The sequence below is a fragment of the Nerophis ophidion genome, linkage group LG21 (genome assembly GCF_033978795.1).
Source record: "Nerophis ophidion isolate RoL-2023_Sa linkage group LG21, RoL_Noph_v1.0, whole genome shotgun sequence".
NCBI lineage: Eukaryota > Metazoa > Chordata > Actinopteri > Syngnathiformes > Syngnathidae > Nerophis > Nerophis ophidion.
Genome location: NC_084631.1, coordinates 44992257 through 45019304, shown reverse-complemented (window position 1 = coordinate 45019304; position 27048 = coordinate 44992257). Strand labels below are relative to the sequence as shown.

The following is a 27048-nucleotide window of genomic DNA, read 5'->3' as shown; positions in this document are numbered from 1 at the left end:
ACAGGATCCCCTCAACGCTTTCACTGCGTCTAGAAATTCTGTCCATAAAAGTTCTGAACAGAATGGGTGACAAAGGACAGCCTTGGCGGAGTCCAACCCTCACTGGAAATGTGTTCGACTTACTGCCAGCAATGCGGACCAAGCTCTGGCACTGATCATACAGGGAGCGGACCGCCACAATCAGACAGTCTGATACCCCATACTCTCTGAGCACTCCCCACAGGACTTCCCGAGGGACACGGTCCAATGCCTTCTCCAAGTCCACAAAGCACATGTAGACTGGTTGGGCAAACTCCCATGAACACTCAAGAACCCTACCGAGAGTATAGAGCTGGTCCACAGTTCCACGACCAGGACGAAAACCACACTGTTCCTCCTGAATCCGAGGTTCGACTATCCGACGTAGCCTCTCTCCAGTACACCTGAATAGACCTTACCGGGAAGGCTGAGGAGTGTGATCCCACGATAGTTGGAACACACCCTCCGGTCCCCCTTCTTAAAGAGAGGGACCACCACCCCGGTCTGCCAATCCAGAGGTACCGCCCCCGATGTCCACGCGATGCTGCAGAGTCTTGTCAACCAAGACATCCCCACAGCATCCAAAGCCTTAAGGAGCTCCGGGCGGACCTCATCCACCCCCGGGGCCTTGCCGCCGAGGAGCTTTTTAAGTACCTCAGCAACTACCCACCCTAACCCCAAAAAATTATTTTCTCTTCATAAAAATAATATAAAAATTTAACCCAACACTAGCAAACCACAAATTGAGTTATCCAAATAACCCAGCATTTTTTTAGTGTGCATGGCCTCTGTGATTACTAATGGAGTATATTGTGTATAAATTGAGAACAGGAAGTGAAGACAAGTTTTAGCAACTGTTATGTAAAAGAAAAGGGGTAGGATTGAATAAACTCTGATTCTTCCTACTCCTTTTCCAACATGTTGAATAGAGAAACAAGAAATTGTGATGTATCATGTTGTATGCATGTTCCAAATAAACTCAAACTCAACTCAACTGTGTTACACTGGCAAGGTTAAAATGTCAATGCAAGAATCAGCCAATGTGTTTACAGTGCTCCAAGTTCCTCTACACAACAGGACCACTTAAGTGTGTTTAGGAATTTACTCCCAAGATGTTTGTCTCCAAAGTTTTGAATTGACCTCAGGGGATGACATGGTGTCATTCCCAGGCCAAATTTGGTTAAAAATAGCCTGCTCTAAGGCATTCAAGTCGAGTTTTTGTGTATTTTGAAGAATATTTGGCCTGCACTAGTGTTCATCTTTGCGGATAACAGCGATGTCCTGTTTCAGGTTTAGTTTATTCAACCACGTTTTGGATAACACACAATTGCACGTGCCATCATTTCCACAGCAGATATGTGAGCGTACACGACACTGACACGTTCCAATACAAAGGCACAGGAAAAGATGAGCAAAGAAAAGGACAGTAAAGATAATTCTTTAGAATAAACATTCTACATTAGATACAGTTGCACAATCTAACGACAGCCCACGCAAACAAAGCTCGTCCTCTCTAATATTTAGGTCAATATTGTTTGTTGCCTTGTTTTTTTTCCACCAGCTGCCTTGCACAAGTGTACCTGATAAAATGTCCAGTGTGTGTACGTCTCTTTTCACTCCGCTATTCCGAGTGGGATGTGCGGTAACATTTCATATGCATAAGCCATGTGACATTACCCACAAATTCTATGTGTTGCAGGATAAATGGTCCAGTATTTGTCTAAATATCTTCATTGTCAGGTCAGAATTATGACCCCCTCATTGCCTTTGAGAGACACTTAATTTAATTTAATTACAATAAGCCGACTGTACATCAATTACCCTTTAGTGCAAAAACGTATTTTAGACTTCTTCTTTTTTTCTAAAACATGTGCAAAGTTGTTTTTGAAAGAATGACAAATATTAGCATCAATGAATGTACAGCACGAGTCGTGACATGACACTAAAAGTCCCACTCAACATATAAGACACTAAAAAGATCATAGGAGGGATGAAAGCAAGTGCAGGTGCTCCAAAACACTTGTGTGTAAAGTAAAGCTGCAAAATATTCAGAAAAAATGTCAATCTTGATTATTTTTGCTTGGAATTCACACATGTCAGGGTTTCCCCCGGATTACAAATATACCTGCGGTGGTGGGGGGCGTGTTCAACATGACGTCATCATATCATTTGCACAATCTGCTGTGATAGATATATTTTCTTTAAAAAGGCTAAAATTGTATACATACATTTAAAAAAACAATCTGTTATTATTATTATTTGGTGTTAACATAAAGAATACAGGCTGAAAGTTTGGACACACCTTCTCATTCAATGTGTTTTTTTAATTTCATGACTTTTACATTGTTGATTGTCACATCAAAACTATGAATGAAAACATTTGGAGTTATGTACTTAACAAAAAAAAGGTGAAATAACTGAAAACATTTTTATATTCTATTTTTTTCAAAATAGCCACCCTTTGCTCTGATTACTGATTTGCACATTTTACACAATCTACAATGAAAATAAAGAAAACGCATTGAAATGAGGTGTGTCCAAATTTTTGGCCTGTACTGTATTTTTTTACTTACCAATATGTCGTCTTACTCTATTTTTTAATTGTTACTGCTTATTCTACTTTGAGAATTTTGCAAGTTTTGAGAAACATCTTCAATCCTTTCAGTGACTTTTTCTTTGTTAAAAACGAATGGCAACATATTTAGCATTTTTCTCTGGTGTTATTGGAGACTGTACTCACTTTTAGAGACTCTACTTCTGTCGCTCCAAAACAGCGAGAGTCTGACGTCACACTTGCGAGCCTTTCTCTCCTTAAAAGCCGCCACTGTCCTCTTAATATTTGCACATTTTTTAGATATTTGCAGATATTCTTCTGGAGGCTACAATTCATTATAGCACCTCATAACTAGATGAGGCAATTCCTTAAGGAATTGTGTGTGAATGCTCCAATGCTGACGTGGAACTGAAATCCTGGATTTCTTTTTGAGAATTGTTAAAGTACAGGACACTATTTCCAAACAGGCATAATATTTTGAAGTTGGAACCTTTTGTGTGTGGGAGTTGTGGAACTTTGTAGAATTTCCCATTGATTTCAATGGGAATTTACCCAAAATTTGGGGATTTTGGGAAAGCGGGATTACTTTTGAAAACGGTAAAACAAAACTTGAATGGTCTTAATGAGCTGAAATGGTTGGTGTTGGAATTTTTCAAATCGGTCGAGAAATGTTGAAGTAGTAACATTTTTAATGGAAAAATGGTATTAAGGAATTCCTGGAATTTCTGGAAAAGTGGAAATTTTTCCAGTTTAAAAAACAAACTTAGTTTTTTGTCCTGAAATTAAGAGGAATGTTTGGACGGGAGAACGGTTGAAGTGGGTTGAAAAATGTGGAAGGTTGCCTGAAAAAAGGGTCAAAAAAAGGTTTGAAAAAACGGGAATTCCTAATTTTTTTTTTTAATTGGAAAAATACTGGTTAGAATGTCCAGGATGAATGGGATATGTTGAAGGTGGAATGGTTTAATCGGTTGAAAAATGTGGAAATTAAGTTTGAAAAAATGGCCATTTAATTTGGGAAAAATGTTGCGGGAAAACTGGAATTCTGGGAAATCTGGGAATTTTTGGAATTTGTCAAATAGGTTGAACAGTTTGAAATTGGAACCGTTTGAATTGGGTGAAAAATGTGGAAGGTAGAGCCCACCAAAATCTGGAGAAGAAAAAGTTGAATAAATAGATGAATTTTGGTGTAGAAAACTAAACTAATTGTGTGAATGCTTTGGAGCATTCACACAATTAGTTTTCACGTAAAAAAAAAAAAAATTTGCTAGAGCAAGCTTTTATCGTGCTGTGGCGGGCCGCAACGATCAATTACCTTAAGGGGAAACCCTGCGTGTGTGCTCTTGCACGCCCATTTTGAAATGAATAGTATATTTATTTCGTGCAGCATTAGTTTAATAAGTCATACACGACGTGGCCGGGTTAGTAGAGTGGCCGTGCTAGCAACCTGAGGGTTCCTGGTTCGATCCCCACCTTCTACCAACCTAGTCACGTCTGTTGTGGCCTTGAGCAAGACACTTCACCCTTGCTCCTGATGGGTCGTGGTTGGAGCCTTGCATGGCAGCTCCCGCCATCAGTGTGTGTGTGAATGTGGAAATAGTGTCAAAGCGCTTTGAGTAACTTGAAGGTAGAAAAGCGCCATACAAGTATAACCCATTTACCATTTACACGACTATAAATCTTATTTTGACTCACTAAATCCTTCACTCGCCTCCTCTTTGTAAACATGGCCACCGGTGTCCAAGTTTTCAGTTCTTAGTTCATCCACAATCCTGGACACGCTTCCCAACAACCCACTCATCCCATCCTCCATTTCCCCGTGGAAATCCACCTCCTCCACTTTCACTTGGCCTCCCATGGCGAGAAAGGCGTCCCCGGCGTGGAAGGCGTAACCGTAGCTGTTGGCCAAGTCGGCCTGAGCCGAGCTGGCGTTGTTGTCCTCGGAGGACGCCGCCCTCTCGCACCTGGCTTGGTGCCTCAGGAAGCTGTCCCTCCAGATGACTTTCTTCCCGCACGCTCCACACTCGTACGGCCGCAGCCCTCCGTGGGTCTTCAGGTGCTTGGTGAGGTGATGCTTCATCTTGAAAGACTTGGTGCAAACGGGGCAGCTGAAAGGCCGCAGGTTGAGGTGCTGCATCTTCACGTGGCGGTCGCGCATGCTCTTCAGGGTGAAGGCTTTGCCGCAGTGACAGAAATGGACCTTGCCCGAATACGGGGCGCCGGCCATGGTGACGGAGGACGAGGAGGACGGGGTCGGGGGTGAAGACGGTGGCGGGAGAGAGGCGGAGGAAGGGGACACGTGGCGACCGGAGGCGGAGGTTAACGGTGAACCGCTGGCTGCCATGAGCATGCCAGAGCTGCTGAAATCGGCAGACGCAGGCACTAGAGGCCTCTGGGAAACCTGACCCGTCCCATCTTCAATCTCATCATAGGTGTCCCTGCTGAAATTCCCTTCTGTGAGGCATTTAAAGTCGTCCTCAGATTTACCGCCCTCCTCTCTCTCTTGCGGCCTGGACTCCTGCTGAGACCAGGGACCCGCCTGCCACGGCACCCGACTGGGAACCACGCAGGAGGCAACCAAAGTGCTCTCAGCTTTTTGGCAAGCATGAACACCGGACAAGTCTGTGCTCCTTGGCGCTCGATCTCTTACATCCTCCGCACTCACCTTCACAGGCGCTCTCCTGAGGTCCTCGTTCTCCATTAGCATTGGCTGCAAGTCTGCTGGACAAAGGACAAACTGATATTAGAGCGTGCGCTACATCCCCAGGAGACATCATTGATTTAATGGCAGCAACTGCAGTATCCATCTGCAGGGTTCATACCAATGACATGCTCAAGTTTATTATTGGCATCATTGACAAACGTACATGCACAGCCAGAGAATGACTCTAATTCGATTGCTCTTTGCCAGTTATGCATAATGGAGATGTCCAATAATGGTTTTTTTTTTTTTTAACTTAATTACCGATTCCGATATCAACCGATATATACAGTCGTGGAATGAACACATTATTATGCCTAATTTAGTTGTGATGCCCCACTGGATGCATTAAACAATGTAACAAGGTTTTCCAAAAATAAATCAACTCAAGTTATGGAAAAAAAAATGCCAACATGGCACTGCCATATTTATTATTGAAGTCACAAAGTGCATTATTTGTTTTAGCATGCTTTAAAATTTGAGACATACGACATGAGAGCATGAGGAGGTTGAGGTGGGTGGGGTTGGGGGTAGCGGGGGTGTATATTGTAGCGTCCTGGAAGAGTTAGTGCTGCAAGGGGTTCTGGGTATTTGTTCTGTTGTGTTTATGTTATGTTACGGTGCAGATGTTCTCACGAAATGTGTTTGTCATTCTTGTTTGGTGTGGGTTCACAGTGTGGCGCTTATTTGTAACAGTGTTAAAGTTGTTTATACGACCACCCTCAGTGAAACCTGTATGGCTGTTGATCAAGTATGCCTTGCATTCACTTGTGTGTGTGAAAAACCGTAGATCTCTTGTGATTGTGCCGGCACTCAAAGGCAGTGCCTTTAAGGTTTATTGGCGCTCTGTACTTTTCCCTACGTCCGTGTACCACTCCGTACAGCGCCATTTTAAAAAGTCATAAATTTTACTTTTTGAAACTGATACCGATATTCCATTTTGAAGCATTTATCAAACTGTTGGATCAAACCCAATCAAACAAAACCAAAACAGCGTCACTTAAACGCTTTTTACTTTCTTTTCATTCAAAATTAAAGTTTAACAGCTCAGTATTGAACCTTAATTTTGAATGACATGTTTTGGTTTTGTTTATTGATTTGGGTTTGAGCCAACAGTTTGATGCGTGCATCGGCTTTGAGTTTGTTTGTTTACTTTGACATAGCATACACACACATTTCATTAGTTGCTCATTCAAACCTGGCCAAACGACAACAAGTAAGTGACACCGCAGGGCGTTGAAAATTCCGTTCTGAGGGTATATTTGTTTAAAAGCCGAGCCAACAAGTTGAAAACAATTTTAGCTGGCGTCTCGTGTGAGCAGCTCGCGTATCTGTGTCGGATTGATTATCAAGGAGACAGCCTGCATTGATTGCGTCACCAACAAAAAAGCGCGATTTGTAATTTATTTTTAAATGGTTCAAACAGTTGTTTACATACAATTACACAGTAATAAAATAAATACATGTTAATTTAATAATATTTATGTTTCTTAAATTAACTCCATCCAGCCATCCATTTTCTACCGCTTGTCCCTTTCGGGATCACGCGGGTTGCTTGATACTTTCTCAGCTTCATCCCCTGCGGTAGGCGGTGTACACCTCATCGCAGGGCCATCTTAAATAAACTGTCAATAAAATTTAAAACACAGCTTCACCACTGTAGTCATAATTTTTGCGCTTAAGAAACGTATCTAGGACTTTATCTCGAGTTTGTCATTACTGCCACAATCGGTGGAAAAGTGTCGTACAACTAAGCATACGCGCCAATCCCGTGGGTGCTTCGGGGCCCGATCACCCACGTGTGATTGATGGTAACTTTTTAATCTTTAAAATCATTTTTTAATAATCAATCTTGTTAAAATTAAAGTACCCATGATTGTCACACACATAGGTGTGGAGAAATTATTCTCTGCATGTGACCCATCACCCTTCATCACCCGCTGGGAGGTGAGGGGAGCAGTGAGCAGCAGCGGTGGCCGCGCCCAGGAATCATTTTTGTTGATTTAACCCCCAATTCTAACCCTTGATGCTGAGTGCCAAGCAGGGAGGTAATGGCTCCCAGTTTATAGTCTTTGATATGACCTGCCGATCTCAGGGCGGACACTCTAACCACTGGAACAATGTAGTTAATTTTGTGGCGAGTTTGGTCCATTTTAAAAAACAATGAAGCCACGAATCTGGCGACTTGTCCAGGGTGCACCCCGCCTTCCGCCTGACTGTAGCTGAGATAGGCTCCAGTGCACCCCGCAGCCTTGGAAGGGAATAAGCGGTAGAAAATGGATGGATGGATAAAGCCAAAAATCATATAGGATATTAACTTCAACTGAACGTCTATTTTTTAATACACACACGCACCGAGCACCCACTGGTAGAAATGTAGATCGGCACTTATGCAACTAAGTGTGGCTGTGACCCCCACATCTCCAGCTGCAACCCAGTGCCACAGATTAGGCGCAGCTGTTTGGGAAACTAACGTGTTTATTAAAAGGACACTATGTATACTGTTCAACAGAAAACTTATTTTCAAAGAGAATGAAATCACATGTTTAACCTCTTAAGGCCCAAGCTGTTTGTATACATGTTTTTTTTTTATTTCTCTTTGCTATTTGGGCTTATTGGACCCTAACTACAATAAAAACAAAGAATCATCTTTTGATATTATGTACTTAGTCCATAAGTACACAAACGTGTACTTCATGTTTAGTGACACGCTAATTCTAATTTTTACACTTTTTTTTTAATCCCAAATTCCATTGTATGTTACATTCCTCTGACACCACCAGATGGCAGTATAAGTGTCCACATAAGTGGCCATAAGACCCCAGTTCTGTAGTGTACACAATTTTGGAAATAAGAGCTAAAAGGTGCTGTCCACACATGTGGCAACTAAGCCTTTAGAACCTGGGTGTCAAACCCGGGCCCGCGGATGTGATTTCATTTGGCCCTTGAGGCAATATCAAATAAACATTAGAGCTGGCCTGCCGGCATTATACAGCGGTGATGCCGCTGTAACACCGCATTCACCGCTAATACTCATACTTGCCAACCCTCACGATTTTCCCGGGAGACTCCCGAAGTTCAGTGCCCCTCCCCAAAATCTCCCGGGGCAACCATTCTGCCGAATTTCTCCCGATTTCCACCAAGATAACAATTATGGGGGCATGCCTTCAAGGCATTGCCTTTAGCATTCTCTACAAATTGCTGTCACATTCGCTTTCCCTCCATACAAGCAGCTTGCCGGCCAAGTCACATAATACATGCGGCTTGTACACACACACACAAGTGAATGCAAGGCATACTTGATCAACAAGCATACAGATCACACCGTATAAACAACTTTAAAACTGTTACAAATACTCGCCACAATGTGAACCCACACCAAACAAGAATGACAAACCCATTTCGGGAAAACAACCGCACCGTAACACAACATAAACACAAGAGAACAAATACCCAGATCCCCTTGCAGCACTAACTCTTACGGGACACTACAATATACACCTCCCGCTAACACCAAACCCCGCCCACCTCATTTTTATTTTATTTTAAAATTTATTAGCCTGCGGAAAAAGTTAATGTTGATATTTACCTCAAAAAGCTGCAAATAGAAAAGACGCATTATATATTTATTTCAATTGTATTTAACATAGCTAAGAAAGGCACCAGCGCCCCCGCAACCTGGAAGGGAATAACCGGTAGAAAATGGATGGATGGATACCATTGATGTTTTTTTGTTTGTTTTTTGAAAGTTGATTTTGCACTATTAAGTTATTTAAGTGTTGCTTGTTCCATATTCAGTGTTAAAGCAAATCAGTGTAACACACTGAGCAATAATAATAACTGTAATGATAATAATAACAATAATAAACGTTTTATCCATGCACCTTCTCTTGCTACTTCAAGGCTTTAATGTTTGCTTCATTCATTATTGTTATTTTATTTTCAAATTTATTATTAGCCTGTGGAAAAAGTTTATTTTGATATTTACCTTAGAAGGCTGCAAATAGAAAAGAGGCATTCAATTTTTATTAAAATTTAGTTTGATATGCCATTGATAATTTTTAATTATTATTATTATTATTTGAAACTGGATTTTGCATTTCATGATAAAGTTAAATAAGCCTTGCTTGTTCAATATTTAAAACTTGTTTGGGTCCCTATTAAACGGTTAATTTGTTCAATCTTGGCCCGCGGCATTATTCAGTTTTAAATTTTGGCCCACTCTGTATTTGAGTTTCACATCCCTGCTTTAGAAGTTTTAATCTTACCCATGTGACTCATTTGTGCAAGGCCTTCCCTTTTCTCCACCGCCGCATCTCCAACTCCCTCATCAGCCTCGATTGCTCTTTTCTCGCTCTTCTTCTTCTTCTGTGTTATTTCATCCCCAGCGCCGCCACCATCCATGTTCTTATCCAGCGGTCTGTCGGCGCTCTGCAGGGCTCCTCGAGGCGGACATCGGGGTTTCTGCTTGAGTCCCTCGGCACCGGAGCTACTGTGGCCAAAGTGTCCGCTTTTATTGTGATTTAACGTCCATGTCTCTTCGTAATTGCTTTCGGCGAAGCTGGGCAGGGTATCGAGTTGGGAGTCGGCCACAGGCTGGGCGGACGAGGGCCGCGAGACGCCCCATCTTGAAAACTGCTGCGGTCGCCTCCATGTCGCTAAAGGAGGTAGGGTGTCCGGTTTAGCCACCTTCCTTCTGCCCTCTCTCTCGCCATACAAGCAGTCAGTGCTGCTGGGGGACTGCTGCCTGGACGCACTACCAGGGTGAGCTGCGGAGGCCTCTGGCTGGTTTACGTCTGCCGAGGGCCGCTGCCTCTTTAGGATCTCCGTGCACTTGTCGACAATGTGCCACATCTGGAGGAAACTGGCCACGGTGACGTAGTTGACGATGTCATCGTGGACAATGCTCAGCTGGCCGGTGTAAGCCGAGCTGAGCACGCTCTCAAAGGCCACTGGGTCCATGACTGACGGGAGGGAAACTGACGTCACATTCTTCAGTAACACCTATTGAAGCAAAAAAAAATTAAAATGACAACCAAATACAAATGTTTTCAAGGACTTCCAACATTTTACCAATAATTGACGAATTCCCTATTTTTTCATTTATTCCATATGGCCTTTTTTAAATATCTCAATATTTTTAGGCCATATAGCGATACACGATATATAGTATAGCTGGATATTTTGCCTTAGCCTTGAATGAACACTTGATGCATATAATCACAGCAGTATGATGATTCTATGTGTCTACATTCAAACATTCTTCTTCACTACTGCATTAATATATGCTACTTTTAAACTTTCATGCAGAGCGAGAATTTACAACTAAGTCAATCTAGCAAAAGTGTATTTATGAAACAGTTATTAAGCAGTGGCACAAACATTCATGTCATTTCCAAAACAGAAAGTGGAAGATCGTCAGAGACATTTTAAAACAAGCTATTGGTGCACTTTTGTGCATGATGTCACTAAGATGACATATCAAAACAACACTAAATTAAAGTGCACTTTATGTACAGAACGCCACTACAATAGTTAAAAACAAATAAAGTGCACTTTTCTGCATGATGTCACTAAGATGACATATCAAAACAACACTAAATTAAAGTGCACTTTATGTACAGAACGCCACTACAATAGTTAAAAACAAATAAAGTGCACTTTTGTGCATGATGTCACACAAGATATTTCAATAAGTGTCAAACAAAAATGAGCTGCATAATAGGAAATCAAATAGTGTTCGTCCTTCTCTATGTGGTAGGTTCCTGCGAACGTTATCTTCTTATGTTCTTGACTATTTTTTTCATACGGTGTTGATCTGGAAATGTTTGCCTCAGCATTTTGATAGTGTGGGCGTGCGGCACCGAATGGAGGTGTTGACATTTGGAGTAAGCACTCTTTATTCTCTAGAAGGTAACTTTTCAAGTGATGCTACATATTAGCAGTAATGCTACTTAGTGTAGCAACGCTTTTGCCCCACACTTGAAAAATTACGGTTGTCTGTTCGACATATTCCCACTTGAAGCCAAACCACCGCCAGACGATGGACCCCTTGCTGTTTTTCTTGGGAATCAATTATTCCCTCATTCATTACCAGATTCGCACCTTCTTTCTCTCGTATTAACACTCGTACGGCTCCATTAGCATCACAGCTAACGTTACCCATGCTGCTACCTCTCTACTCCGCGAGGGCGTGTACGTATGTGACGTGTGACGTGACAGTATGTGACGTATGTAAAAAGGTACGCTTGCTGTCTGTGAGAAGGAGACACAAGAAGGAGTGGGAAGAGCCTGTACTGTAATGCCAGCAGCTAAAAGCAACTGTGTGAGAATGTATACTCACAATATAGTCATTGCCCTTATTCCAGGCAATGACATAAAAAAGTACAAGGTAGACAACACATAATAATATAAATTAATATAACGCAAAAGGTAATGACAGTATGTAAGCATGATGATCCAGTTTTGCCTGAAAGGGAGTGGGAAGAAGATAACTTATTTAATCCCACCCCCTGCTCTCCATTCAGTGGTTAATACATTGAGTTTCAATGTTACTTTGTTTAAGGATTATAATACAAATATTGTATCATGGGGGCACTACCACTGTAATTATTACACTGTAACAATAAATTGTATCAACAATGTAGGAAGAATGAACATGAATGTTTATTTTGTGAAAATATGACTATGTTGACACTGCAGGCCAATGTGGACGAAATCTGATTTTTTTAATCAGATTTTCTCCAGCTGACTATTTAGACTGCAAGTAAAATTGGATCTTTATCAGACTTACGGCCGGGCGATATATCCAGTTCTTAAGATATGGCGATATATTTTTAAACAAGATATGAATTAAGAAAATATTGTAATATCAATATATTTTTTTTCACGTTAAAATGACCAAACGCCGTTTATTTGTTGTGTTCCTGGTTCTCCCACGCTTTCCACTCCCTCGCAACACTCTATGGCAGGGGTGTCAAACTCAAATACAGAGTGGCCCAAAATTCTAAACTGAACAAAGCCGCGGGCCAAAGTTGAACAACTTAACCTTTTAATAGGGACCCAAACAAGTTTTGCATTGAATATTGAACAAGCAAGGCTAATATAACTTTATAGTGACATCCAAAATCGAGTTTTGTGGGTAGCGGGGGTGTATATTGTAGCGTCCCGGAAGAGTTAGTGCTGCAAGGCGTTGCGGTTATTTGTTCTGTTGTGTTTTTGTTGTGTTACGGTGCGGATGTTCTCCCGAAATGTGTTTGTCATTCTTGTTTGGTGTGGGTTCACAGTGTGGTGTAACAGTGTTAAAGTTGTTTATACGGCCACCCTCAGTGACCTGTATGGCTACTGAGCAAGTATGCCTCGCATTCACTTGTGTGTGTGTAGAAGCCGCATATATTACGTGACTGGGCTGGCACGCTGTTTGTATGGAGGAAAAGCGGACGTGACGACAGGTTGTAGAGGACGCTAAAAGCACTATCTATAAGGCACGCCCCCAATATTGTTGTCCGGGTGGAAATTTGGGAGAATGGTTGCCCTGGGAGATTTACGGGGGGGGGATTGTCCTGGAAAAATCGGGAGGATTGGCAAGTATGAGAATTAGCGTTGAATGCTGTGATACAGCGGCACCGCCACTGTATAATACCTGCGGGCCAGCTCTAATGTTAATTTATTATTGCCTCAAGGGCCAAATGAAATTACACGGCGGGCCAAATTTGGCTCGCGGGCCAGAGTTTGACACCCATGCTCTATGGGCTAATAAACCCCTCACCTTCTTCCTTCCAAGACGTGCTTGCCGCCGTCTCCCACCCACTGCACTGTTCCACAACAACAACACACACAAGTAAATGTGGAGTCTGACTGTGCCACCAGCGACCCCTGTGACGGTGACCAACTAGTACCGTATTTTCCGCACTATAAAGGCGCACTTAAAATCTTTTTCCCCCTTCAAAACTCGACAGTGCGCCTTATAACATGGTGCGCCCAATGTACGGAATAATTGTGGTTTTGCTTACCAACCTCAAAGAAATTTTATTTGGTACATGGTGTAATGATAAGTGTGACCAGTAAATGGCAGTCGAACATAAGAGATTAGTGTAGACTGCACTATGATGGCAATATGACTCGAGTAAACAACACCAAAATGTTAAATGTTCAATTGAAAATAATAGGGGTGTAACGGTACACAAAAATTTCAGTTCGGTACGTACCTCGGTTTAGAAGTCACGGTTCGGTTCATTTTCGGTACAGTAAGAAAACAAATTATAATTTTTTTGGTTATTTATTTACCAAATTTACAAAACCTTCCACCAAAAATATTTTTCTTAGTGGAATATTTGATGTGAATTAATGGGAACTTTGGATAGGTCAATAATTCATAACAACATTGATTTTGATTCAATATTATGCTTTGAGCAATGACAGTTTGAAAGAAAAAAAACCTGCTTTGTTTTATTTGTCAACATTGCAACTTTTTCTAAATTACATTTAACCTTAATTTAGTATTTTTAGAATGTGCCGTGGGCCTCTAAAACACAAGCTGTTGGCTGCAAATGGCCTCCGGGACAAACTTTTGACACCCCTGCTATTGATAATAAAAAAATCAATCTGATAAATCAATGGATAAAAAGCAGAGCCTGGAGACACATGCGCCTTTATCATAACTCTCTCGCTCTCTGACACCTCCCTCACCAATGTTGGCGCGCACAATGTGTTTTGTTTTTAACCCCTTCTTAACCCTGAACGTACATTCTTAATACACGCAACCAACTCAAAATGCTGGACATTTGAGGCATTTTGAGTTTTGTTTACACTACTTAATATGTACGTCTGGAAACTTGTTCGGTTCACCGCCGCACCGAAGCGAAACCCCCGTACCGAAACGGTTCAATACAAATACACGTACCGTTGCACCCCTAGAAAATATAGAACATTAAACAGGGTGCTCAAAAATCGATCAAAATGTTTTAGTAGGACTTTGGCAAGCTATGAATCCACAGCGCTTGATGGATTTTACTGTGCTTCAACATTATTATGGTGTGTGTAAAAGATAAGACATTATCTGGTGTTTTGTTTCACAATATCATGCAAAAGCAACTTTTCCTATCTTCTGGTATCTGCTGATCTGTATTTGGAATCTGCATAAATCCTGAAAAATTGCACGAATTTGCCTTTGTAGTGACACTGCAGTCGATAAGCTTCTTCTTTTTCTCCACTTGTTATGGGACATTCATCCTCCGCTGTTGCCATTTCTAATATAAAGTAGTGTCAAGTTCTTATATCTGTCAGTAGACTTGCCATGAAAGCACTAAAACATACTGGTATAGTGAGTTCACATTATCCACCCAAAGAACTTTCAATCAATCAATCAATGTTTACTTATATAGCCCTAAATCACTAGTGTCTCAAAGGGCTGCACAAACCACACACAAACCACTACGACATCCTTGGTAGGGATGTTGAGCGGGTCTAACATGATACTGTGAAAGTTCAATCCAGAATGGATCCAACACAGTCGCAAGAGTCCAGACCAAAACTTTAGTTATAAGAGAGTTCCGGTCGGACCGTTTTTAACGAGTGAAGTGTGTGAATTATATTTATATAGCGCTTTTCTCTAGTGACTCAAAGCGCTTTACATAGTGAAACCCAATATCTAAGTTACATTTAAAGCAGTGTGGGTGGCACTGGGAGCAGGTGGGTAAAGTGTCTTGCCCAAGGACACAACGGCAGTGACTAGGATGGCGGAAGCGGGAATCGAACCTGCAACCCTCAAGTTGCTGGCACGGCCACTCTACCAACCGAGCTATACCGCCCCGAGACACTTCTTGTTGTTTCCGGGTGAGAAGATGATGCTCCGTTATTGAGTGGAATAAAATCTGAATGTCATTTAAACAGTTAGCTCCATCTTTTGAAACTCCTTCTGTGTGCAGTGTAAATGGGGCCAATGAGACCGTAAAATAAGAAGTCTTATATATGGCAAGCGCCTCTGACCATTTCCTACATGACTTAAGAGCACTGCAGTCAAGTTTGTAAAGCATTATGAGCTACATCTGACCTACCTGGTCATGGAAGTAGGGCGAAGATGCGGCGAGCACACAGCGGTGGGCCCTGTACACTTTTCCTTGAACATGGATGGAGAGGTCACACAGTCTGCCTTCCTCTCGCTGGCGATTCAGGTTGTCCAAAACGGCAGCACGGGCAGCCGGGAAACACACCTGGGCGGTCAAAGCACCGGAGCTCGGATCCATAGTCATAGAATACTAAAGAGAGAACAGTTGGGTGAGTTCATAAAAGTGAAGATGACTACAATGCAGAATACACAGTACAGGCCAAAAGTTTGAAAACACCTTCTCATTCAATGTGTTTTATTTATTTCCATGACTATTCACATTGTAGGTTGTCACTGAAGGCATCAAAACTATGAATGAACACATGTGGAGTTATGTACTTAACAAAAAAAAGGTGAAACAACTGAAAACCTGTTTTATATTCTAGTTTCCTGGATGGCAGGAGTGTCTAGACTGCTGCGTGTTGCCGTTGTCAGGAAGTAGTCTTTGCCACTAAGCTGAAAGCGCCAGTCTTGTATTTTGTTGAGCTCTAAAAAGTGCCCATTCGTCCATTTTTTACGGCTTGTTCCTTTTGGGGTCGCTGGAGCCTATCTAAGCTGCATTCGGGCGAAAAGGTGGGTTAGACACTAGACCAGTGGTACTTAACCTTTTTTTAGTGATGTACCCCCTGTGAACATTGATTGAATTCAAGTACCCCCTAATCAGAGCAAAGCATTTTTGGTTGAGAAAGAGAGATAAAGAAGTAAAATACAGCACTATGTCATCAGATTCTGATTTATTAAATTGTATTACAGTGCCAAATATTGCTCATTTGTAGTGGTCTTTCTTGAACTATTTGGAAAAAAATATATAAAAATAATTAAAAACTTGTTGGAAAAATAAACAAGTGATTCAATTCTAAATGCAGATTTCTCCATATAGAAGTAATCATCAACTTAAAGTTCCCTCTTTGGGGATTGTAATAGAGATCCATCTGGATTCATCAACTTACTTATAAACATTTCTTCACAAAAAAAAAAAATCTTTAACATCAATATTTATGGAACATGTCCACAAAAAATCCAGCTGTCAACACTGAATATTGCATTGTTGTATTTTTTTTCTCACAGTTTATTAACTTAAATTTATATTTTGTTGAAGTTTTATTCAATAAATATATTTATAAAGGATTTTTGAATTGTTGCTATTTTGAGAATATTTTTGAAAAATCTCACGTAGCCCTCAAGTACCCCCAGGAGTACGTGTACCCCCATTTGAGAAGCACTGCTCTAGACAAGTCGCCACCTCATCACAGAGCTCTACAAAGTGTTTATACGTCATTATTAAACACTCGCTGTTTAAATGTATCGTGCATCTTAGTTGTATTTTTGATGACCAAAAGTGGAGGTGTTGACATCTTCCTGGTGACAAAATAATTGCAAATGCCGATCAGTAGCATGTAAATGGCATAAGGCATACTCAATGTAAATTGGCATGGAGATAGCGCATTTGGACAACTCAACTCTTATTTGTGAGTGCTTTCCATCAGGTATACTTGATTTATTAGCATGGAACATTCTGACAATACAGAGAGGAAGTCCGCTTTGAGTGCTGCTTGAGTGCTTGTTTGAGCCCGGGACGAATCGTCACGTGAAACAAAAGTGTCGGAATATTTGATTTCATGGCCGACAGAACTTGGTCGGTACCTATGAAAATACCCATTCTTATGTTCAGTACTATTAAATTAGAGTTATATGTTATACTAAACTACTTAAAAGTGTTTGATAAATACGTTAAGTGCATATCAGAATCAGAAATACTTTATTAATCCCTGAGGGGAAATTAACATTTTCAGCACAATCCCATTCAAGATCAGACAGACAATACAGGGAGACAAAACAGGATCGCTGACGGTTCTGCAAACTTTCAGCGCCCCGTACAAAAAAGGTGAGATACAGGTAAACTATGGGTGTGGGGGTGACAAAAAAATAAATAAAATCAGCCTACTATACAGTACAGGCCAAAAGTTTGGACACACCTCCTCATTTAATGCGTTTTCTTTATTTTCATGACTATTTACTAGGGATGCACCGAAATGAAAATTTGTGGCCGAAGCCGAAGCCGAATAAAACTTAAACGCTTGGCCGAAGGCCGAATACCGAATAATGAATGCAGTTTTTCAAAAAAAAAAATTATATTGCATAAATAGCCTTGAATAAATATTTAGACATGTTTTTCAAATAAAGTAATTTTTTTATTGAATATTGACATTTTTTTAATATTCCAGTAGCCTTTGCTTTTCAAAAAAAGCACAAAGTTTTTCATTTATATTAGGCCTTCAAACAAAACATGCATTCCAAAAAAAAATAAAGTGCATTAAAGTGGATAAAACAAAAACAAATGAATTATTGTCCTTTTGGCAAAAGTCTGCTTAGCCACAGTAGATATGCTAATAATGTAAACAGAAGGCTCAAGTAAATCTCAATAAGTGTGTGCTTGTAACCTCATACACTTATACAGGTAGCCTACACAACAGGCTAATAATGTAAACAGAGGCCCCACTAAATCTCAATAAGTGTGTGCTTGTAACCTCATACACTTATACAGGTACACAACATAACCCAACGTCACCGCACGTTGGTTGATTGCGTCACCGCGTCAAAAAATTGCGTCACACGCCACTATTCGGCCTTGTTTTTAACTCATTCCACCGAAGGCCGAATGTGGCTTTTTTTGCCATATTCGGTTACCGATTAATCGGTGCATCCCTACTATTTACATTGTTGATTGTCACATCAAAACAATAAATGAACACATGTGGAGTTATGTACTTCACACAAAAAGGTGAAATAACTGTAAACATGTTTTATATTCTAGTTTCTTCAAAATAGCCACCCTTTGCTCTGATTACTGCTTTGCACACTCTTGTCATTCTCCCCATGAGCTTCAAGAGGTAGTCACCAGAAATTGGTTTCACTTCACAGGTGTCATAGTTTTGATGCCTTCAGTGACAATCTACAACGTAAATAGTCATCAAAATGAACAAAAAGCAATGTAATGAGAAGGTGTGTCCAAACTTTTGACCTGTACTGTGTTTGTGCAAAGTAAGTTGATGACCTACGAATTTACTGCACATTCAATCTAAAAGGATACACAACCCAATGAACATTTAAAGTTAAGTTAAAGTAGCAATGATTGTCACACACACACTAGGTGTGGCGAAATTATTCTCTGCATTTGACCCATCATCCTTGATCACCCCCCTGGGAAGTGAGGGGAGCAGTGAGCAGCAGCGGTGGCCGCGCCTGGGAATCATTTTTGGTGATTTAACCCCCAATTCCAACCCATGAAGCTTAGCGTCAAGCAATGGCTCCCATTTTTATAGTCTTTGGTATGACTCAGCCGGGGTTTGAACTCACGACCTACTGAACTCAGGGTGGACACTTTAACCAGATACTGAATATTGTGGAGTGTTTTTTATTTATCTTATTTTTCATACACGTGTTTTTATTTATTTTATTCATGCTTGTATTTCTTTTATTTGGCTTTTATCATTGTGTGGTTTCTTTTTCTGCGATATGGATCCTCCTGGGTCTGAAATAAAATGACCAGAGATGCCTGATAATATCGGCCTGCCGATATAATCGGCCGATAAATGCATTAAAATGTAATATCAGAAATTATCGGTATCTGTTTCAAAAAGTAAAATTGATGACTTTTTAAAACGCCGCCCTCTCCCTCACACAACACAGGAGTTGACGACTGCAGCTTGAGAGGTTTACTGGCGACGCTTGATGACCTCATCAAACAGCTGCGAGCAGAGCATAACAACAACAAGAGTGTGTTGTTGCCGGTGCTGTAGCCATGGCTAACAAGGCAGCTCGCTCGGTGACTGGGATAACCACACCATGTCTATGGTTTGGGATTATTTTAAAGTGTCCCTGATGGATAAAAACCTGGCAATGTGCAATGACTGAAAAAAGTTGGTTATGCAAGGAAGAACCAAAATGTCTTCCTTTAATACGAGCAATTTGATCTCCTACCTCATCAAGAATCATGAGGAGATACACAATGAATACAAGCGGAAGATGGATGAAAAGCAAACACCGGAAAAAAGTAGTATCACACAGATGTCGCTTAAAGACTCCGCCGAGAAAAAACAAAAATACAACAAAAAACACCCTAGGGCAAAAGCCCACGTTGTGGTCGGGGACAACACACGCAGTATGGCAAAAGCCACGGTGGAGCTTGGTGTGACTAATCTGCCTTGCATGGCGCACATTTTACAGCTTGCAGTGAACGGAGGTGCCCTGTCTCAACGCAGCATTTCAGAAGCTCTGACTGACTGGTAGGCCACTTCAAGCACTCACCACCAGCTTGCAGCACATTTGTGTTACTCATACAAATACGTTAGAACATGGCAGATTGAGCCCAGTTTATAATTTCCTGTTATACAGTATGCCAGGCAGTAGGGCTGGGGGATATATCGATATAAATCGTGCGTTTGTCTCTGTGCGATATAGATAACGACTGTATCGTAATATTCGAGTAGACGTTCTCACACAGTTGCTTTTAGCTGCGGGCATTACACTACAGGCTCTCCTCGCTCTTTCCTGTGTCTCATTCTTAAACACAAGCAGGCGCACATTCTTACATACGTCACATACTGTCACGTCATACGTCACATTCATACACGCTGTCGCCCAGCAGAGAGGTAGCGACGTGGCTAACGTTAGCTGTGATGCTAGCGGGTTGTTGCGATAGAAAGAATGTGTGAATATGGTAACAAATGAAGGAAGAATTAATTCCCAACAAAAACAGCACTGGGTCCATCGTCTGCCGGTGGTTTGGCTTCAAGCGGGAATATGTCGAATAGACAACTTTAATTTGTCATGTGTGGGGCACAAGCGTTGCTACCAAAAGTAGCATTACTGCTAATATGTAGCATCATTTGAAAAGTCACCTGCTAATAACTTTAGGGAGACTTCAACTTTAATAAATACAGTTTTGGTAAATTGACTTAGTTGTGATTTCCTTCTCTGCATGAAAGTTTAAAAGTAGCATATATTAATGCAGTGTGAAGAAGAATGTTTGAATGTAGACACATAGAATCATCATACTGCTGTCATTATATGCATCAAGTCTTCATTCAAGGCTAAGGCAAAATACAGAGAAATATATCATATCTTGCGATATGGCCTAAAAATATTGCAGTATTAAAAAAAGGCAATATCGCCCAGCCCTACCAGGCAGTCTTGCATTAACAGAGGATTATGTTATTGTTTACTTTATTACTCTAGTGTAGTCTGGACAGAAGCTGTGTGCCTACATTGTTTTTGTAGCTGTTGTTTTGAGGCATGTTTAAAAAAAACAATGCACTTTGTGAAAGTCAAAGTATAGTATTTATTAAGGCTGCAAATCTTTGGGTGTCCCACAATTCGATTCAATATCGATTCTTAGGGTCGCGATTTGATCATATATCGATTTTTTTCGTTTCAACGCGATTCTCGATTCAAAAACTATATTTTTCAGATTCAAAAGGATTCTGTATTCATTCAATACATAGATTTCAGCAGGATCTACCCCAGTCTGCTGACATGCTAGCAGAGTAGTGGACTTTAAAAAAAAAAAAGCTTTTATAATTGTAAAGGACAATGTTTTATCAACTGATTGCAATAATGTAAATTTGTTTTAACTATTAAAGGAAGCAAAAATATGACTTATTTTATCTTTGTGAAAACATTGGACACAGTGTGTTGTCCAGCTTATGAGATGCCATGCAAGTGTAAGCCACTGTGACACTATTGTTCTTATTTATTATTTTTATAAATGTCTAATGATAATGTCAATGAGGGATTTTTAATCACTACTATGCTGAAATGATAACTAATATTGATACTGTTGTTGATAATATTCATTTTTGTTTCACTACCTTTGGTTTGTTCTGTGTGGTGTTTGTGTCTCCTCTCAATTGTTCTGTTTATTGCAGTTCTGAGTGTTGCTGGCTCAGCTTTGCTTTTGGAATTGGATTGCATTGTTATGGTATTGCTGTGTAGTGGTTTATTGGATTAATAAAAATAAAAAATAAAAATGTTTGTTTTTGTTTTTTAAATCGATTTTTAAAAAATTGAGAATCGATACTGAATCGCACAACGTGAGAATCGCAATTTGTATTCGAATAGATTTTTCCCACACCCCTAGTATTTATGTATTGCTACATTGTTTAATGCATCCAGCGGGGCATCACAACAAAATCCATCCATCCATCCATTTTCTACCGCTTATTCCCTTTCAGGGTGGCGCGGGGCGCTGGCGCCTATCTCAGCTACAATCGGGCGGAAGGCGGGGTACACCCTGGACAGGTCGCCACCTCATCGCAGGGCCAACACAGATAGACAGACAACATTCACACACTAGGGACCATTTAGTAAAATGAGGCACAATAATGTGTTAATTCCACGACTGTATCTTTCGGTATCGGTTGATATCGGAATCGGTAATTAAGAGTTGGACAATATCGGCAGAAAGCCATTATCAGACTATCTCTAAATGACTACTAGTAACGAAATACCAGGTTTTATGTTATGCATATTAAAAACTCATTTTGAATTTCACATTAGGAAGTAAGAAAGGTGTAGAAGCAGAGTAAAAGTAAAGATTCCTTATTACAATGTAAACACAACTACCCATTAGCTTCCCGGCTTAGCTTAACATGAATCACTTTGACCATCTTAACATTCTCCGTCAACTATTATCGTCAAATGTATGACCGCCATCCCGTCAAGACATTTAATGAGTGTTGATACTTTTAATCCAACTGCAGCCGCCATTCCTCTATTAGCATTAGCAGCTAACCAAACAGCTACGAGGCTAGCAGTTAGCTTTCGTTACCTGTGGGGGAATCTTGCTTTTCAGTCCCAACAAGTGGCGTCTTCTGGCATTTTCAAGAGCATTGCCGGAGAACGACGTGTAACACACATTATTGTGCGCTTACTGTTAATCTTTGTATTATTTTATTGCGCCCTTACTCACTGTATAGTTTTATTTGTATTTGTGAATTGATAATGCGGAAGCGGATGTGACGTTTCTAAAAACGTGTGACGTCATGACGTTGTTGTTGTTGCTTTTGTGGGCGTGCTCTTTTCTTCCTTGACGCGGTGCACATAAAGAATGGTTTGTTTGTTATGGAAGATAAATATGTCTGGACTACGTGGCAACCTTGAGACCTCAGAATTAGAGAGATATTCATAAGGCCCGCTGGAGACGTGTGTGTATGTGTTTGTATAAATATATATATACTGTATATATTAGGGGTGTAGGCAGGGGAGCCGGAAAGGAGGGGGTAAAGGAGATGGATTCTAGGGGCCCATGATGGAGGGGGGCCCAGAGAGGCCCCTAATGATGATGAAATTATGTGTTAGGTGCCCTGTAAAGATTCTTTTCATGAGGCCCAAAATCCCTAGCAGCGCCCCTGGGTGTGGGAAAAAATCGATTTGAAAAGGTTGTGCGATTCAGAATCGATTCTCTTTTTTTTTTTTTAATCAATGCAACAAACCACTACACAGCAATACCATAACAATGCAATCCAATTCCAAAAGCAAAGCTGAGCCAGCAACACTCAGAACTGCAATAAACAGAGCAATTGAGAGGAGACACAAACACCACACAGAACAAACCAAAAGTAGTGAAACAAAAATGAATATTATCAACAACAGTATCAATATTAGTTATCATTTCAGCATAGCAGTGATTAAAAATCCCTCATTGACATTATCATTAGACATTTATAAAAATAATCAAAAAGAACAATAGTGTCACAGTGGCTTACACTTGCATGGCATCTCATAAGCTGGACAACACACTGTGTCCAATGTTTGCACAAAGATAAAATAAGTCATATTTTTGGTTCCTTTAATAGTTAAAACAAATTTACATTATTGCAATCAGTTGATAAAACATTGTCCTTTACAATTATAAAAGCTTTTTACAAAAATCTACTACTCTGCTAGCATGTCAGCAGACTGGGGTAGATCCTGCTGAAATCTATGTATTGAATGAATACACAATCCTTTTGAATAGGGAAAAAAATCGTTTTTGAATCGAGAATCGCGTTGAATCGGAAAAAAATATATATTATCGAATCATGACGCCAAGAATCAATATTGAATCAAATCGTGGGACACCCAAAGTTTCGCAGCCCTAATATATATACATATATATCTATATTTTTATAGATATATATACAAACCCCGTTTCCATATGAGTTGGGAAATTGTGTTAGATGTAAATATAAACGGAAAACAATGATTTGCAAATCCTTTTCAAGCCATATTCAATTGATTCCACAACAAAGACAACATATTTGATGTTCAAACTCATAAACTTAAATTTTTTTTGCAAATAATAATTAACTCAGAATTTCATAGCTGCAACACGTGCCAAAGTAGTTGGGAAAGGGCATGTTCACCACTGTGTTACATCACCTTTTCTTTTAACAACACTCAATAAACCTTTGGGAACTGAGGAGACACATTTTGAAGCTTTTCAGGTGGAATTCTTTCCTATTCTTGTTTTATGTAGAGCTTCAGTCTTTCAACAGTCCGGGTCTCTGTTGTGGTATTTTACGATTCATAATGCGCCACACATTTTTAATGGGAGACAGGTCTGGACTACAGACAAGCCAGTCTAGTACCCGCACTCTTTTACTATGAAGCCACGCTGTTGTAACAAGTGACTTGGCAGTGTCTTGCTAAAATAAGCAGGGGCGTCCATGATAACGTTGCTTGGATGACAACATATGTTGCTCCAAAACCTGTATGTACCTTTCAGCATTAATGGTGCCTTCACAGATGTGTAAGTTACCCATGCCTTGGGCACTAATGCACCCCCATACCATCACAAATGCTGGCTTTTACACTTTGCACCTAGAACAGTGCTGATGGTTCTTTTCCTCTTTGGTCCGGAGGACACAACGTTCATTGTTTCCCAAAAAAAATTTGAAATGTGGACTCGTCAGACCACAGAACACCTTCCCTCTTTGCAGCAGTCCATCTTAGCTGAGCTCGGGCCCTAAGATTTTTTGGTAAAATAGAGCCAATAATAGTCTCATTAATGTCCTCACAGCGCGGTAACAACACACAACAACAGCAGTCACGTTTTCGTCTACCGTAAAGCAGTTAGTTTGCCGTAAACAGCAATGTTGTGACACTCTTAAACAGGAAAATACTGCCATCTACTGTACATGCACCACAACACCTCCAGGCAACTTCAGCCCTTTACTAATACCCTCCTCCATTCACATCTCATCTCCCCGGATTGTAAATAACCTAATGTAAATAATCAAATGTATTACTAATGTATATACTTGTTCTTATGCTATCTGAAGTCACTATGTTCTCTGCTGGCTGTACATATCCTACTAAATAAGACCTACACTGTTTCAATGTCCATTTCTTTGTTGATGCAATTGTTGATGACTGAAGTAGTAATATCAACCACAGCTCCTCATCCCACCCCCCGGATTGTAAATAATGTAAATAATTCAATGTACATACTATGATGATTAACTTGTGTGATGACTGTATTATGTTAATAGTATATATTTGTACCATGAATTGATTAAACAAGTTGAAAAACTTATTGGGGTGTTACCATTTAGTGGTCAATTGTACGGAATATGTACTGTACTGTGCAATCTACTAATAAAAGTATCAATCAATCAATCAATCATGTGACAATAACATCTACAACAGTGGTTCTCAACCTTTTTTCAGTGATGTACACCCTGTGAACATTTTTTTAATTCAAGTACCCCCTAATCAGAGCAAAGCATTTTTGGTTGAAAAAAGAGCTAAAGAAGTAAAATACAGCACTATGTCATCAGTTTCTGATTTATTAAATTGTATAACAGTGCAGAATATTGCTCATTTGTAGTGGACTTTCTTGAACTATTTGGAAAAAAAAAAATATAAAAATAACTAAAAACTGGTTGAAAAATAAACAAGTGAATCAATTATAAATAAAGATTTCTACACATAGGCTTCACGGTGGCAGAGGGGTTAGTGCGTCTGCCTCACAATACGAAGGTCCTGCAGTCCTGGGTTCAATCCCAGGCTCAGGATCTTTCTGTGTGGAGTTTGCATGTTCTCCCCGTGAATGCGTGGGTTCCCTCCGGGTACTCCGGCTTCCTCCCACCTCCAAAGACATGCACCTGGGGATAGGCCCCTCCCACCTCCAAAGACATGCACCTGGGGATAGGCCCCTCCCACTTCCAAAGACATGCACCTGGGGATAGGTTGATTGGCAACAATAAATGGTCCCTAGTGTGTGAATGTGAATGTGAATGTTGTCTGTCTATCTGTGTTGGCCCTGTGATGAGGTGGCGACTTGTCCAGGGTGTACCCCGCCTTCCGCCCGATTGTAGCTGAGATAGGCGCCAGCGCACCCCGTGACCCCGAAAGGGAATAAGCGGTAGAAAATGGATGGATGGATGGATTTCTCCACATAGAAGTAATCATCAACTTAAAGTGCCCTCTTTGGGGATTGTAATAGAGATCCATCTGGATTCATCAACTTACTTCTAAACATTTCTTCACAAAAAAATAAATCTTTAACATCAATATTTATGGAACATGTCCACAAAAATCTATCCGTCAACACTGAATATTGCATTGTTGCATTTCTTTTCACAATTTATGAACTTGAATTAATATTTTGTTGAAGTATTAGTCAATAAATATATTTATAAAGGATTTTTTAATTGTTGCTATTTTTAGAATATTTAAAAAAAATCCCACGTACCCCTTGGCATACCTTCAAGTACCCCCATTTGAGAACCCTGTTCTACAACTTTTAGAACAGGGGTCGGGAACCTTTTTGGCTGAGAGAGCCATGAAAGCCAAATATTTAAAAATGTATTTCCGTGAAAGCCATATCATATTTTTTAACACTGAATACAACTAAATGCATGCATTTTTACATAAGACCAACATTTTTATGGTATAATAAGTTGGGGCGGTATAGCTCGGTTGGTAGAACGGCTGTGCCGGTAACTTGAGGGTTGCAGGTTCAATCCCCGCTTCCAACATCCTAGTCACTGCCGTTGTGTCCTTGGGCAAGACACTCTACCCACCTGCTCCCAGTGCCACCCACACTGCTTTAATTGTAAAATATAGATATTGGGTTTCACTATGTAAAGCACTTTGAGTCACTAGAGGAAAAGTGCTATATAATTCACTTCTTATTCTTTTTAATAATAATAATAATGATAACGGATTAGATTTATATCACGCTTTTCTATTGTTATATACTCAAAGCGCTCACAGTGAAGTTGGAACCCATCATTCATTCACACGATGGTGGTGGTAAGCTACATTTGTAGCCACAGCTGCCCTGGGGTAGACTGACGGAAACGTGGCTGCCAGTTTGCACCTCCGACCACCACCAATCATTCATTCATCATTCATTCACCAGTGTGAGCGACAGCGGGGGCAAAGGGTGAAGTGTCCTGCCCAAGGACACAACGGCAGCGATTTGGATGTCTATAGGCGGGAAGCGAACCTGCAACCCTCAGGTTTTTAGCACAGCCGCTCTACCCACTACGCCATGCCGCTTTAGAATAACATTGTTATTCTAAAGCTAACCAATAATAAATATAATACTTCTTACCATTAATGCGACTTCTTGAACAGGTGTGATAGAAAACGGATGGTTGGATTAAAATGCATGAGATTTTT

General features: G+C 40.5%; 1 protein-coding gene across 4 annotated transcripts in view; it reads right to left on the bottom strand.

The window, feature by feature from the left end:
* Window positions 1-1297: 1297 nt before the first annotated feature.
* The window catches only part of zbtb22a (zinc finger and BTB domain containing 22a), a 46837-nt gene continuing 21086 nt past the window's right edge, over window positions 1298-27048 (bottom strand). For 2 of the 4 annotated variants that reach the window (XM_061882752.1, XM_061882753.1), the window contains 3 exons: window positions 15326-15526; window positions 9539-10274; window positions 1298-5290 (listed from right to left, as the gene is read on the bottom strand). In XM_061882752.1, the coding sequence (XP_061738736.1) occupies window positions 4251-5290; window positions 9539-10274; window positions 15326-15520 (1971 nt within the window). In that variant the 5' untranslated portion in view covers window positions 15521-15526 and the 3' untranslated portion in view covers window positions 1298-4250. Of the gene's footprint in view, window positions 5291-9538; window positions 10275-15325; window positions 15527-22204; window positions 22394-27048 lie in introns of those variants that run through there. The other 2 variants (XM_061882751.1, XM_061882754.1) reach the window with 2 other exon arrangements.